The following is a 15,626-nucleotide window of genomic DNA, read 5'->3' on the forward strand; positions in this document are numbered from 1 at the left end:
ATGAAAAGGCCACATACTATAAAATTCCAACTTTATAGCTTTCTGGAAAAGGCAAAACTATGGAGACAGGGAGAGATCAGGAGTTGCTGGAAGTTCTCTAGAGGGCAGAGCACAAGAGAATGTTTGGGGCAATGAAACTACTGTGTATGACACTGTAATGGTGGATATATGTCATTACATATTTGTTAAAACCCACAGAACGTGTAACACCAAGAATGAACCCTAATGTAAACTCTGGACTTTGAGTGATATGACATGTCAATGTAGACTCATCATTTTATTTTTTAATTTTTTCAACGTTTATTCATTTTTGAGAGACAGAGGCAGAGCATGAGTGGGGGATGAGCAGAGAGAGAGGGAGACACAGAATCTGAAGCAGGTTCCAGGCTCCCAGCTGTTCGCACAGAGCCCGACTTGGGGCTCAAACCTACAAACCTGAAGATCATGATTCGAGCCGAAGTCGGACGCTTAACCGACTGAGCCACCCAGGTGCCCCTAGATTCATCAGTTTTAACAAATGTCTCTGGTGAGAGATAATGATAGTGGGGGAGGCTATGCCTGTGCGGTGGCAGGGGTCTATGGGGAACTCTGCTTTCTGCTCAGTTTTGCTGAGAACCTAAATCTCCTCTAAAAAAATAAAATTATTAAAAATGCACATAAAAAGGTGATCTGGATACATCTATTCCAATGACTAATTATTCAACATCAACCCAATATCAATAATCCTCATAACAAAAGTGTAAAGGAGATCTATCTCCATTTTGCTGATAGGAAAGTGAGGTGTGATGAGGTTAAGTGGCAATCGGTATCCATAGTATCTAAAGCCCCACGTTGGATGTAGAGCTTACTTTTAAAAAAGAAGAAGAAAGAAAAGGAAAAGAAAGAAGAAAAGTTTTGGAGTGCCTGGCTGGCTCAGGCAGTGGTGCATGCAACTCTTGATCTCGGTCGGGGTCATGAGTTCTAGCCCCACATTGGGCACAGAACTTTCTTAAAAAAAAAAGTATCCACAGAATTGACATATAAATGCCAGAATTGACACCCTGAACCACCGCGGTAAGCAAAACATGTACCCACCTCCAAAGTTTTGGTGTCATTTCAAAAACAACTTCATTCAGTACAAAAAAGAAGAAGAAGAAAAAAGAAAAAGAAGTCAGCCATCTCGCTTTTCCATCTCTGGACAGGATAAATAGGCTTGTATCCAAGACAGTAGTTCTGAGTTCTCGGACCCAGCAGTGTGTCCTTGGGCAAGCCTCATAAGCTGTATATCTTACTGAAATGGAATGTACAAACTGCATATAGTTGCCCCAAGGAGGAGGAAGTGATGTAGCCACCATAACTAGAGGCAGTGTCTTGTGTGAAAAGTACCAGGCAAGTTTTATTTTTGCACTAAGCTAACAGCCCCTCCCCCCCTTTGAAGAAAGGTGGGGGCCTGAAAGGGGTTATAACAGTATTTCTCAATGTGTAGATGGAATAGCCATCTACATTGGAATAGCCAATGTGTAGATGGTATTTCTCAATGTGTAGATGTATCAGACTCTCCTGGATCTTACTAAAAATACAGATTCTAATGTTGGACCTGAGAGATCGGGTTATGTAGGGCTAGAGAAGGGGCCTAAGAATTTGCATTTTATTTAAAAAAAAAATTTTTTTTTAACGTTTATTTTTGAGACAGAGAGAGACAGAGCATGAACAGGGGAGGGGCAGAGAGAGAGGGAGACACAGAATCTGAAACAGACTCCAGGCTCTGAGCTGTCAGCACAGAGCCCGACGCGGGGCTCGAACTCACGGACCATGAGATCATGACCTGAGCCGAAGTCGGACGCTCAACCAACCAAGCCACCCAGGAGCCCCAGAATTTGCATTTTAAACAGATACCCCATGGGATTCTGATTCCTACTGGCATTTGAGAGCCATGGAATGAATCCTGCTGCCTCTCTTTTTCCCATCCTATTCACAAATCAGAAATAGCTTCTAGTGTTAGGAGCTAAGATTGGTGAGTTCTGCATTTGGGAAAATGTGAGAAGTTGGGGATTGAAAAGGTCCCCCTTTCATATGCTCTGATATAGTTACTGCTCATATCTTTGAATTGCAACATATTAGAGCTCTTAAATCTTACACTGCTAATTAAAGGGCCTAATTTCAAGTGGAAATTAAACAGTTTTGAGAATTATTTTATAATAGAATAAAGGAAAATCCACTTTTACAGTACAATTCTCGACTTTTAGGAAGAAGAGAATCCCAAGATTTTGAAAGTTTGCATTTAATGTTGAAAAAGAGCAAAATCAGCACAACTTTGGCCAAATCTCCATTACGTGTGTTCCAGGGGACTAAGCAACAAATGCAGTGATGCTCAAAAGGGTGAAAGGGCCTCAGTGAGTGGGGAAGGGTTCTTTCCTGGAGTGAAGAGCTTGTAGAGTCAGGAACATACACATTTGGGGAGCATTCTTTTTTTTTTTTTTTTTTTTTTTTTAATTTTTTTTTATTTTATTATTTTTTTTTAATATATGAAATTTACTGTCAAATTGGTTTCCATACAACACCCAGTGCTCATCCCAAAAAGTGCCCTCCTCAATACCCATCACCCACCCTGCCCTCCCTCCCACCCCCCATCAACCCTCAGTTTGTTCTCAGTTTTTAACAGTCTCTAATGCTTTGGCTCTCTCCCACTCTAACCTCTTTTTTTTTTTTTTTTCCCCTTCCCCTCCCCCATGGGTTTCTGTTATGTTTCTCAGGATCCACATAAGAGTGAAACCATATGGTATCTGTCTTTCTCTGTATGGCTTATTTCACTTAGCATCACACTCTCCAGTTCCATCCATGTTGCTACAAAAGGCCATATTTCATTTTTTCTCATTGCCACGTAGTATTCCATTGTGTATATAAACCACAATTTCTTTATCCATTCATCAGTTGATGGACATTTAGGCTCTTTCCATAATTTGGCTATTGTTGAGAGTGCCGCTATAAACATTGGGGTACAGGTGCCCCCATGCATCAGTACTCCTGTATCCCTTGGATAAATTCCTAGCAGTGCTATTGCTGGGTCATAGGGTAGGTCTATTTTTAATTTTCTGAGGAACCTCCACACTGCTTTCCAGAGCAGCTGCACCAATTTGCATTCCCACCAACAGTGCAAGAGGGTTCCTGTTTCTCCACATCCTCTCCAGCATCTATAGTCTCCTGATTTCTTCATTTTGGCCACTCTGACTGGCGCGAGGTGGTATCTGAGTGTGGTTTTGATTTGTATTTCCCTGATAAGGAGCGACGTTGAACATCTTTTCATGTGCCTGTTGGCCATCCGGATGTCTTCTTTAGAGAAGTGTCTATTCATGTTTTCTGCCCATTTCTTCACTGGGTTATTTGTTTTTCGGGTGTGGAGTTTGATGAGCTCTTTATAGATTTTGGATACTAGCCCTTTGTCCGATGTGTCATTTGCAAATATCTTTTCCCATTCCGTTGGTTGCCTTTTAGTTTTGTTGGTTGTTTCCTTTGCTGTGCAGAAGCTTTTTATCTTCATAAGGTCCCAGTAATTCACTTTTGCTTTTAATTTTGGGGAGCATTCTTAACAAGGCTAGGAAGGAGTTTCCAGTTGACAGCCGCTGTTAACTGAGATTATATTAGCAGTGTCCTGGTGTGGTAGTTAGGCTTTCACTGATTTTATACCTCATTGTCTTTCTATAACTATGTTATTCAAAGTTTAAAAGGTAACTGTTAACTGACCAGAAACACACTTTGAACTGCTGTCACACTTTAAGGGGGGGAAAATAACACAGAAAGCTTAACAAATCCGTGAAAAGGTAACACCATGAAAGCATAATACACAAAATACATCAAATGAGTAATAACCTGTTTCTATAGTACATGTGAATGTATGCAATTCCTTTTTCTTTTTAATAGAGTTGTGTAGTGGAAAATGAATTCAGACAATTCTGGTGTTGACAAACTTGCCAACAAAGGACTCAAAAAGTTGAAGGCAGACCAGCAAAAAAGAAAGAGAAAAGAAATTAGGGGTGAAAGTAGTAACTTTCAGATGAAGTCTACCTTAATATCAAGAGTACTGGGGGAGCCTGGGTTGCTCAGTTGGTTAAGTGTCCGACTTTGGCTCAGGTCATGATCTCACAGTCTGTGAGTTTGAGCCCCGCGTCAGGCCCTGTGCTGACAGCTCAGAGCCTGGAGCCTGTTTCGGATTCTGTGTCTCCCTCTTTCTGACCCTCCCCCGTTCATGCTCTGTCTCTCTCTGTCTCAAAAATAAATAAACGTTAAAAAAAAAAAAAAAAAAACTTAAAAAAAAAAGAGTACTAAATGGTATAAGCCATTAGGAATCCTAGAAAAGAAGGAGTCAATAGGATCCAAATGGGGTGAATGTTTTGAGTAGGGAAATACATTTTTTATATCTATTTTTACTCTTCAGAACCTTTTTTTCCTACTTCATTGTGCTTGACTATCTTCCCAAGTGTTAAAGTTAGTTCACAGGTAGGGGTGTTTTATTATGATATACCTTTCCAAGAACAAAGTTTCCTTATTACTTTAAGGGAGAAATTGGATCAATAATAGTGATAATAGCTAATACAACTGTAATGCCTACCATGTGCCAGGCACTCTTCTAAGTGTTTCAGATATGCTCATTTAATCCTTACAATAGTAACATCTTAGGGACGCCTGGGTGGCTCATTTGGTTAAGTGTCCGACTTCTGCTGAGGTCATGATCTCACGGTTCAGGAGTTTGAGTCCCATGTCGGGCTCTGTCCTGACAGCTCAGAGCCTGGAGCCTGCTTCAGGTTCTGTGTCTCCCTCTCTCTCTGCCCCTCCCCCACTTGCCCTCTGTCTCTTTCTCAAAAATAAATAAGAAACAAAAAATTCATACAGGCCAGGAAATTGAGGCACAGAGAGGCTAAGTAACTTGCCCAGGGTCATAAAGTTAAAGCTGGTCCTGGGAGTGCCTGGGTGGCTCAAGTTGGTTGAGTGTGTGACACTTGACTTTGGCTCAGGTTGTGATTCCCCAGGGTCGGGGGATTGAGCCCCATGTCAGGCTCCGTGCTGAGCGTGGAGCTTGTTTAAGATATTCTCATTCTCTCTCTCTCTCTCTCTCTTTCTCTCTCCCTCCCTCCCTCCCTCATCTCTCTCTTACCCCTGAACCCTCCTCCCCCACTGGTGCTCTTTCTCTAAAAAAGAAATAAAGTCGGGCCAATCTCTGAGCATATTCCCTCACTTCTGTGCCTTACGTCAGCAGGAAGATATAAAATGTGCAGAGGCAAATCCAAACGGTAGAAGAGCAAATGCACACTTGATTTTGTTCTTGTTCTAAAAAGTTAATACTTATGAGAAAAGAATTTCCAAAGCAGTTGAAGACTTAGACGAGATCTAGAGTTTCCAATTTATAGATTCCAGAATTTCATCAGGCTTTTCCTACTTAAATAGATACTTTATCAAATACCTTCTTTTCTTCTTTTGAGTAATCTTTGGTGACTTGAGTAAAACAATAAAACTGAAGTTCCTTATTATTATTTTAAACATTTATTTATTTTGGGAGGGAGAGAGAGAGAGAGAGAGAGCAAGCAGGGGAGGAGCAGAGAGAGAGGGAGAGAGAATCTCAAGCAGGCTCTGCAGCTGTCAGCTCAGAGACTGATGCGGACTCGAACTCATGAACCATGAGATCATGACCTGAGCTGAAATCAGAAGTCAGACACTGAGCCACCCAGGCACCCCTGAAGTTCCTTTTTAAAAGTGTATGCAGGGGCGCCTGGGTGGCGCAGTCGGTTAAGCGTCCGACTTCAGCCAGGTCACGATCTCGCGGTCCGTGAGTTCGAGCCCCGCGTCAGGCTCTGGGCTGATGGCTCGGAGCCTGGAGCCTGTTTCCGATTCTGTGTCTCCCTCTCTCTCTGCCCCTCCCCCGTTCATGCTCTGTCTCTCTCTGTCCCAAAAATAAATAAAAAATGTTAAAAAAAAAAAAAAAAAAAAAGTGTATGCAGAATTTATTCAAAGGTTCAAGCTTCCAGTTATAAAATAAATAAGACATGGGAATACAAAGTATAACATAGGGGATATAGTCACTAATATGTAACAACTTTGTATGGTGACAGGTGGTAGCTGGGTTTATCATGGTGATCAGAATGAATATAAATGTTGAGTCACTGAGTTGTACACTTGAAACTAATAAATTATTGTATGTCAACTATACTGCAATAAAAACAAATATAAGGGGCGCCTGTGTGGCTCAGTCAGTTAAGTGTCTGACTTCAGCTCCGGTCATGATCTCATGTTTTGTGAGTTTGAGTCCCGCATCGGGCTCTGTGCTGATAGCTCAGAGCCTGGAGCCTGCTTCAGATTCTGTGTCTCCCTCTCTCTCTCTGTCCCCACCCCCCCCCCCCCACTCATATTCTGTCTCTCTCTGTCTCCCAAAAACTGAATAAACATTAAAAAAATTAAAAATATATATATATGTATATATATACATATAAATAGAAATTAGAACAAATTTAAAGCTCAAGCAATTGCACTACTAGGTATTTATCCAAAGGATTAAAAAAAAAAAATGCTGATTCAAAGGGGCACATGCACCCCAGTGTTTATAGCAGCGCTATGAACAATAGCCAAATTATGGAGACAGCCCAAATGTTCATCGACTGACAAATGGATAAAGAAGATGTGGTGTGTGTGTGCGTGTGCGTGTGCGTGTGTGGAGAGAGAGAAAGAGAGAGAAAGAAATACTACTCGGCAATCAAAAAGAATAAAATCTTGAATTTGCAACAACATGGATGGAACTAGAATATATTATGCCAGGCAAATTAAGTCAGTCAGAGAAAGATAAATATATGATTTCACTCATGTGAAATTTAAGAAACAAAACATGAACACAGTGCAAGGAAAGGAAAAATAAGATAAAAACAGAGGGAGGCAAACCATATGAGACTGTTAAATACAGAGAACAAACTGAGGATTGCTGTAGAGATGTTGGGTGGGGGGATGGGCTAAATGGGTGATGGGGAACTCCCCTACAAGGGGAGGGCCCTTGTGATGAGCACTGGGTGTTTGTTATATATAAGTGATGAATCACTAAATTCTACTCCTGAAACCATTATAACACTATATGTTAATTAACTTGGATTTAAATAAAGTTAGACATGATACTGGTATATGTATCAATATCATATTTATGGATGACAGTTTAAGGTAGTTGAAAGGACTGGAGATTTTTTAGGAGAAATTCCTTTGGGGCAGGATACTGAGTGGGAATTAAAATACTATGTGCTTAGTGCTGCTTCTTGAGGGAGGCTTTTGTATCCTTAAAGTAAGTTCTTTATTTTTGGTATTTCATTTCCTTATTGATTTAACATCCATCCCCTCCAGATCCATTGTACACAATGGCAGCCTCTTCCAGGAACTCTCCTTCTTGCCTCCACCTTAAGTAAGCTCTCTTTTATTCAGCCTCTTGTAACACTTTATCTCTACTGTATGGGGCTGTTCAATTTTTAGACCTCATTCTCTAGCACAAGGTGTTACCCACAGCCTTAGATACCTACACAGTTCTTGTGTTACAAGTACCAGTGGCGCTTTGCGTATTCAGTGCAATTTTTACAGCTTGGGAATTTTGATGGCACACCGCACTTATTTAAACTCTTCAAATTATAGGGCCCGTTTGAAAAATTCTACCACAAACTTATTTCATGAATATGTAATTAATGCCAAATTCCATTTGGTTATCCACTAGCTTTCTGAATCTGTATCCTATCAAATGGGGAAAATGGTAACTACTTTGCAAAATGGTGTGAGCCTTAAATTAGGTAACATCTTCAGAAGATCCTCTTACACAGTTATCCCATTACTGGCTTATCAATGGTCTTAACTGTGGGTCGAAATCAAACATTCTACATGTTAATTACCTCTGGCAGTATATGAAATTAGCTAATAATTTCATATCCCACACCTTATAGGATAGACCAACAGAAAATCCATGTGGCACAGTTGAAAGGCAGTTCACTCAGTTTTTAAAATTTCTTAAAAATATTTTATGGGCACTCTGGGTGGTGTATCACTTGAGTTCTTTTCACCTCATTGTTGGCATCCCATCATCTGTATGTGTCTGTGCATGTGCATTTATATGCGCAATTCGTTATCGAATTGGTTTTATATAGTATTTCCATAGCACCTTCTTTACTTTTGGATTCTGGCCCAATTTCGTGTAGTGTTAGTTTCTGAAACACAGTAGCTAAAACACTGAGTACACATGTATTGACGGTTATGGGCCGGGAAGAGAGTCAAGTACCTGCTTTGCAGATGGAGAACCTGAAAGACAGGATGTTTCCCATAGTTATTGTTTTTATGTTAGTGCTTTTGAATGCAACATCATGCTCCATCAGGAGAACATTCTTGAACAAATGAGTTGCAACTAATCTTAACTCAAATAAACCTACCACATAATCTCTCCCTCCCAGAGTTAACACAGGGTCTTAGTGGACTCATTTGTTAAGGTGAAGGGGTGGGGCCAGGAAATTCTTTAAGCTCTTTTTAGCACTTATATGCGATCTCAGCTGTCCTGATTTAGCTTGCCCACCTCTTAATGGTATCACAAGCTTTAATTTTTTTCCATGTATTGATACCAAACTGTTTACAACTGGTGACATATTTTTAAATTTCTTTTTAAACATTTATTTATTTTTGAGAGAGAGAGAGACAGACAGAATGAATGGGGGAGGGGCAGAGAGAAGGGGAGACCCAGAATCCCAAGCAGGCTCCAGCCTCAGAGCTGTCAGCACAGAGCCGGACATGGGACTCAAACCCACGAACTGTGAGATCATGACCTGAGCCAAAGTCGTATGCTTAATCAACTGAGCCACCCAGGTACCCCAGTGGTGACATTTTTAGAAAAAGATTTAGTATTTGGAGGGGAGATGTATTTCTTTCAGAGGATTATGTTTATTTTTCTCTCAACTTGAGTTGGTTTGGTACAAATAGATGCTTCCTTTATGTTTTATAGGTCAGATCTATAATAGCAAATGTAACCTTCTTAAGTACATTTGATGCATGCACATGTGCGTGTCTTCAATAGCTAATTGCCAACATGGGATGAGGATGTACTCTTATTGCACGTGGGTCTCACTTTAAATTCACCACCACTAACTTCAAAAGTAGTGATGGGTCCAGCATTCCTTTTACACTACTTACTCTCTTACTCTCCTAGATGAATATTTTACACTTTCTCCTTTTTTCTAAACCATTAAATGCCCCCTCCTCCCTTTCTCCCCCACCCCCCTCCCTCCACTAGCCTCCACTTAGGAAAAAATAGAAAGCAAACAGGAGGAAATGTCTAGTCTCTCTTCCTATCGTGTCTATTACCGTACCTACATCTGCGCTGGTCACTCGGCTGGACTTCAATTATTAATATGCCTCATTATTATCTAAGGCTATTCCTCAGCCTGATTCACATTCCCCTGTGCCTACCGGCAGCTGTCCCTTCTCTCCTGCATGGTTAATTATCCCTCTTCCTCCATTACCGGGCAGTTCTTATCAGCACAACTCACATGTTGAATTAGCTCCCATCTTTAAAAGAAAAGAGAAAGGAAGGGGAAAACTTCCTGGCCGGACCCCACAACTCCCTGCTGCTATGGCCCTATTCTTCTATTCTGTTCCTCTTTGCAGCAGAACTCTTCAAAAGAGTTGTCCGCTCTAGCTTTCTTTCCACTCTGGTGGAATTTCTCCGTTAAGTCTTTGACTCCATTACTCTGCCAAGACAGCTCTGACCAAGGTCACCAGTGACCTTGCCAAAGTCAAATCCGTGATCAGGTCTCATGCTCATCTGACTCACCCTGACAGCAGTACTTGACATGGTCACTCTTACTTATACTCTTCCCTTGGCCTCCAAGACCCCACTCTTCCTACTTCTCTGTCTTCAGTGGCAAGTTGCTCCTCCCTTCCCAGATCTTAAACACTGGAGTGTGCTGGGCTAAGCCTTTAGACGTCTTCTCTTTCTGTGCTTACCTGCTAGGTGAATCCAGTGGGTTCCATCCCTGTGACCTAAAATGTCTATTTACTGATGACTACTGAATTTGTATCTCTAGCTTGGACTTGTCCTACCCCACACTCTCGTGTCCAGTGGTCTTCCGAACTACTCCCCTTGGAGGTCAAATTGTTCAAAGCCAAGTTCCTGAGCCAAAGGAGGAAACCAATAGGTTTCCTCAAACCTATTCTTCTGCAGTCTTCCTCATGGCCAGTTGCTCATGTCATAAACTGGAGTTACCCTTAACTCTGCTCTCAGATCTACTACGTGCTATATCTTCAAAATATATTCTGAATCTCAGCATTTCTCACGACACCCACAGCTGCCTCCTTCATCCAAGCAGCTAACCATCTCTTGAATGGATTATTGCCATTGCCTTCTCGCTGGCCTCTTTTTTTCTACCCAGAACAGCCAGAATGAACCTGTTCTATGCTAAAGCATAGCACCAAATCACCATGTGCTCGGAGCCTTCCAGTAGCTTTCCATTTCACTGGGAGTAAGAGCGGAAGTCTTTACGATGGCCTGCAAGACCCCAGTGATCTGGCCCCTTGGCATATGGTGTTAACTGTCTTTATCTCTCTCACTTCCCTTCCCACCCTCCCTCCCATCTTCTCTCCCTTCTTTCCTTTTTCCCCTTTTCTCTCACTCTTCTCCCTCTCACTCACTGTTCTGGCCATACTGACTTCCTGTCTTTCCCTGAAGGAAGTAAGCATATTCCCACTTCAGAGCCTTTCTTTGTTCTTGCTGCTTCTTGTCAGATGTTCTGACTGCTGCTTGTCAGCAGTCACTTTCTCCATTCAATTCAAATGCTTCCTTATTCAGGGAGCTTTAAAATTCTGTTAAATATAGTCCCTACATGCATTCCTCCTAACATAATTATTTGTTTATTATTACCTTCTTTCCCTTCTTTGAAGGCAGGGACTTTGTTCTGTTACTACTCTATCCGTGAGACACAGAACCAGCTTGGCACATCACAGGTGCTAAACGAATGAAGGTGGTGGTTGTGATTCATTTTTATGATTTTTATGATTTTATGATTCCATTAAGTACGATGTCTTGAATTACTTCATAAAACTATAAGAATTCATACAATTTTTCAAAATACTACATACAACGTGATAGGTCAAGATACACAAAAACTCTAAATCACCTCCATGATCCCCTGCTTCAATCTGTATCTGATGATGAGGCTATTACTTACCAGCATTGAAGTATTAATTATGCAGCAGACATTGTGCTTAGATTATCTAGTTGAGTCTCTACAATTCAGGTATGTTATTACTCCATTTTACAAAAAGGGAAATGAGGCTTAATGAGTTTGAGACCAGCTGAAGATGGGAAGTGTCAGCACTGGGACTGGATCTCTGTGTGCCTAACTCCAGAACCTAACATCCAAAGAAGATGGGGCTGCTAAATAAAAGCCTCCAGGAGATCCCCCCCCTTTTTTTTCTTCCAATGTTTATTTTTGACAGACAGAGACAGAGCATGGGGGGGGGGGAGGGGCAGAGAGAGAAGGAGACACAGAATCCAAAGCAGGCTCCAGGCTCTGAGCTGTCAGCACAGAGCCTGATGTGGGGCTTGAACCCACCAACCGTGAGATCATGACCTGAGCCGAAGTCAGATGCTTAATCAACTGAGCCACCCAGGCGCCCCAGGAGATCCTCTTTAAGACATATGTTCTGTATATGCTGGTCCTTTATGTGTTTATATACTTAAATAGAAAAGTATTTAAGAAATAATGTTTAGTTTTGGAAATTAAAGGACTAAAATTTGTAATTGTTAAACCATAATAAATTATAAACTAGATAGATTATAAGCTTTATTCTTTGTTTAAAAAAATGTTTATTTATTTATTTTTGGTGGGGAGGGAGAGAGAGAGAGAGAGACAGAGAGAGAGAATCCCGACATGGGACTCGATCCCACAACTGTGAGATCATCACCTGAACTGAGATCAAGAGTCTGATGCTTAACCGACTGAGCCACCCAGACACCCTGATAGATTATCAACTTTAAAAAGTCTTGAGCTAAAAGTGAGCATTGATGGCTCTCTGCCTGATGACTGATTGCTCTTGCAATCTAATTTGTACAAACGTGTCCTAATACCCTAACCAGTGAGCTATTGCTATGGTTGTGAAGGCTTTTGTGTGTGAGTACATAGATACGGGTAGAGCTGGCTTGGAGTGCTCTGGGTTACTTCTTAAGAGGGCCTCTTCAGAGGGAAGTGAGATGAATTCTCAACTTCAGATTTTTATAGTTAACTTTGCAGGAGATTATTGCTCTTTAGAAAAACAGCTTCGAACTCAAGAAACTTTATGAAGGGGAGGAAACTGCTAAGCCAAGTGCAAGGAAAGAGGAAATCAACAAAACCATGCCTAGTCCTTTTAATTTTCTGGTTCTCTAGAAGAGATGGAACTAAACTAGTCAGAGTTGGGAACTCAGAGCTTCAGTTTCCGGTTCTTCATTCTCTCTGTCATATCCTACTTACTCTCCTGGCCCATTGACTGAGGCATGGATCCCCTTCCTGAAGATCTGAATAATTGCACAGTGGTAACTTGGTATTTTGGTAGCACAAGAAATGGATTGGTAGAATTGACATTAAATGCCCGTGAAGTTGGTCACACTTGCTCCCTGTAGAAAGTAAGTCCAGATTGCAAAAATATGCTTTCCTGGATTGTGTGTGTGTGTGTGTGTGTGTGTGTAGAGCTATGTTTTTAAAGAATTAAGAAAGTAATAATGCTTTGGGAGAGCTGGCAAACAATAATGTGAAGCTAAAATCTGTTCATTAATTTGGATAATGTGCTGAATATTGTCAGTAAGGACATGAATGTGTTTTTTCATTATTACCATGACTCTTACAGTTTGACTCCACATTCAAGATACGTTATTGTCTAACTCACCCCGAAAAAGAGCTGTAGGATAACCTCTTTTTTTTTTTTTAATTTTTAACACTTATTTATTTTTGAGACACAGAGAGAGCATGAACAGGGGAGGGTCAGAGAAAGAGGGAGACACAGAATCTGAAACAGGCTCCAGGCTCTGAGCTGTCAGCACAGAGCCTGACGCAGGGCTTGAACTCACGGACCACGAGATCATGACCTGAGCCGAAGTCAGACGCTTAACCGACTGAGCCACCCAGGCGCCCCAGGATAACCTCTTTTTTAAGATTGTGTCTGTTCCATTGGGGAACAAAGCTCATACATGTGAGTGGGAACCAATCAGAGAAACAGTACAACATTCCTGCATTTATTGATGTCATGGTGGCATGAAATATTTTTGTTGACCTTACTTTTGTTTAGTCAGACTACCAGGTTTTTGGATAATATTTGCTGGTACCACAACTTAGTGCTATGAATTTTGATTTCTTGTTGATTTTATGCTTTGTGTTGGGATGGCATGATTCACTCCTCCATTTTCATTGTGAGTTTAAAAAATGCAGATAGCGTATTTCAAAGTACTGAAGTGTGTGTATAATTTAGAACTCCCCAAATATCTTAATTACTAACAAGCTGCTGAGATATAATTTTTCAAAGTTTCAAAAAACAATAAAGGCTGTTTTTAGGTGACTGTATATGAACAGATAAAATAGGAAGTGATGTGGGTAGATAATCAGGAGCTCCTTCTCAGGATTAGTCCATAAGGTGACATGAAGTATTCTCACTGTGTTCTTTTATTTTTGTGGGCTTTGTGTCATGACCCTTTATATATTTTTTTCCCATTCTAACATCTGCTGGCTTTTAAATGGGATAATTTCTTTGGTATTTGCAATGTTTGAGAGATACTTCGAACATACTGGTTAAATTTGGCATTGGGTTCTCATGCTGTGAACTTCATAATCAACCTTTTTTTAATTTTAAAATAGGAATTGCCCTTTATTTCATTGTTCTTTGTCTCCCCCCTCCCCTTTTTAAAAACAGGCTGCAGATACTTTGGCTGTGAGGCAAAAAAGAAGAATTTATGATATCACCAATGTCTTAGAGGGAATTGACCTGATTGAAAAAAAGTCAAAAAATAGTATACAATGGAAGTAAGTTACAAACCAATACCCTACTCTAAAACCTATATTTTTCTTCCTGATGCTGTATAAAATCTGACCTTTATACCGTCTGGCTCTCCCTCTCATTTGGCCTGGTATTCTCAACAGGCCCCTCATCTTTCCCTGGACACTGCTCTGGGCCTCTGTATGTGACTCCTATGTTGGGATATTCCCTTGCTGTCTCCACTGTCTGATTTACACACTGAAAATTCAAATCTTATTTTCTCCCTCAAGCTACTCATTTGGCACACATTGCATACTGCTTTGTATTATTGATCCCTTTCTGCGTGAGCATTTAGCTTCCCAACTAATATAAACTCCTTAAGAATAGGAACTATGTCGTATATATAGGAATATGACCTTGTGTATAGTAGTTGATTGAAATGCATGTTGTCATTCATTAACTGTTGTATGGTTGTATGTTTAAATGTGAAAAATACTTTCTGTCCTGCAAATTCGTCCTCTTTGGCCCTAGTTTTTTCTTTTGTTTTGTTCTGTTTTAAAGCCAGAGTCTCACCAAAATATTAAAAGGTTGTAATTTACCAGCATCTCAGTCTATATCATGCGACTTCCAGGTGTAACTATGTAGCTTTGACATCCTTTTCTTTCTTTCTTTTTTTAAGTTTATTTATTTTGAGACAGAGAGAGAGACAAATGGGGGAGGGACAGAGAGAGAGAATCTCAAGCAGGCTCTGCGCTGCCAGCACAGAGCCCAATATGGGACTCGAACCCATGAACCATGAGATCACGACCTGAGCCAAACTCAGACGCTCAGCTGACTAAGCCACCTACATGCCTCAGCTTTGACATCCTTTTGGTGCCAGTCACTAGCCCGTCCTTTTAGATGAAAAACACCATTAGAACATAGAACTTTTTTTGACTTTATAAAAATTTTTATTTTCTGTATGGCAAAAACACTGAGAATTTTTGTGATTTGATTGTTCTTGCCAATAAATTTTCTAAGCAAATATGTTCAGAGGTACGATGTTTACATTTTCTAAGGATTTTAATGCTTGATTTTTAGAAGAGTGTAAAGATTTTTGTCTTGAATAAATTACTAGTTCAGTTCTATTACTATAAAAATTAAGTGATGTTAACCTGGGTCTGATACTGGAGATACTGATTCTCATACGTTTTTAAGAGGTGTAGGTGCTGGCTGTAATACTAAAGAAGTCATAGATAGATTAAGATATCTTAAAGCTGAAATTGAAGATCTAGAACTGAAGGAAAGAGAACTTGATCAGCAGAAGTTGTGGCTACAGCAAAGCATCAAAAATGTGATGGACGACTCGATTAACAATAGATATCCTTTTAAATAAGTTACCCATGTAGCTGTAGTATATGTATGTATATAATGCATTCTTCCAGTCTGAAGATCAGTTACTTTATTCTAATGTTTCACAAAGTTTTCTAAGTGGATAAAGTATTTTAATTTTATAATATTCTAATAATTTATACTAATATTTGAAAAGTTTTTACCTCTTAAAATTACAAAGTACATCTATTAACATTGTTCCTTTGTTGCACTGAGGAAAAAAAGTCATTACTTTAAATCTACCATTAATAGGATGCCACATGCTAGCTAAAGTGTGCTTAGGG

The 15,626-nt window shown here is 40.3% G+C and overlaps 1 protein-coding gene across 2 annotated transcripts in view; it reads left to right on the forward strand.

Moving 5' to 3' along the window:
• E2F5 (E2F transcription factor 5) overlaps window positions 1-15,626 on the forward strand; it is a 28,958-nt gene that overhangs the window by 5,503 nt on the left and 7,829 nt on the right. For both annotated transcript variants that reach the window (XM_060610821.2, XM_060610820.2), the window contains exons 2-3: window positions 13,909-14,018; window positions 15,169-15,330. In XM_060610821.2, the coding sequence (XP_060466804.1) occupies window positions 13,909-14,018; window positions 15,169-15,330 (272 nt within the window). The remainder of the gene's footprint in view (window positions 1-13,908; window positions 14,019-15,168; window positions 15,331-15,626) is intronic.

This window comes from Panthera onca, chromosome F2 (assembly GCF_046562875.1).
Source record: "Panthera onca isolate mPanOnc1 chromosome F2, mPanOnc1 haplotype 2, whole genome shotgun sequence".
Classification (NCBI taxonomy): Eukaryota; Metazoa; Chordata; class Mammalia; order Carnivora; family Felidae; genus Panthera; species Panthera onca.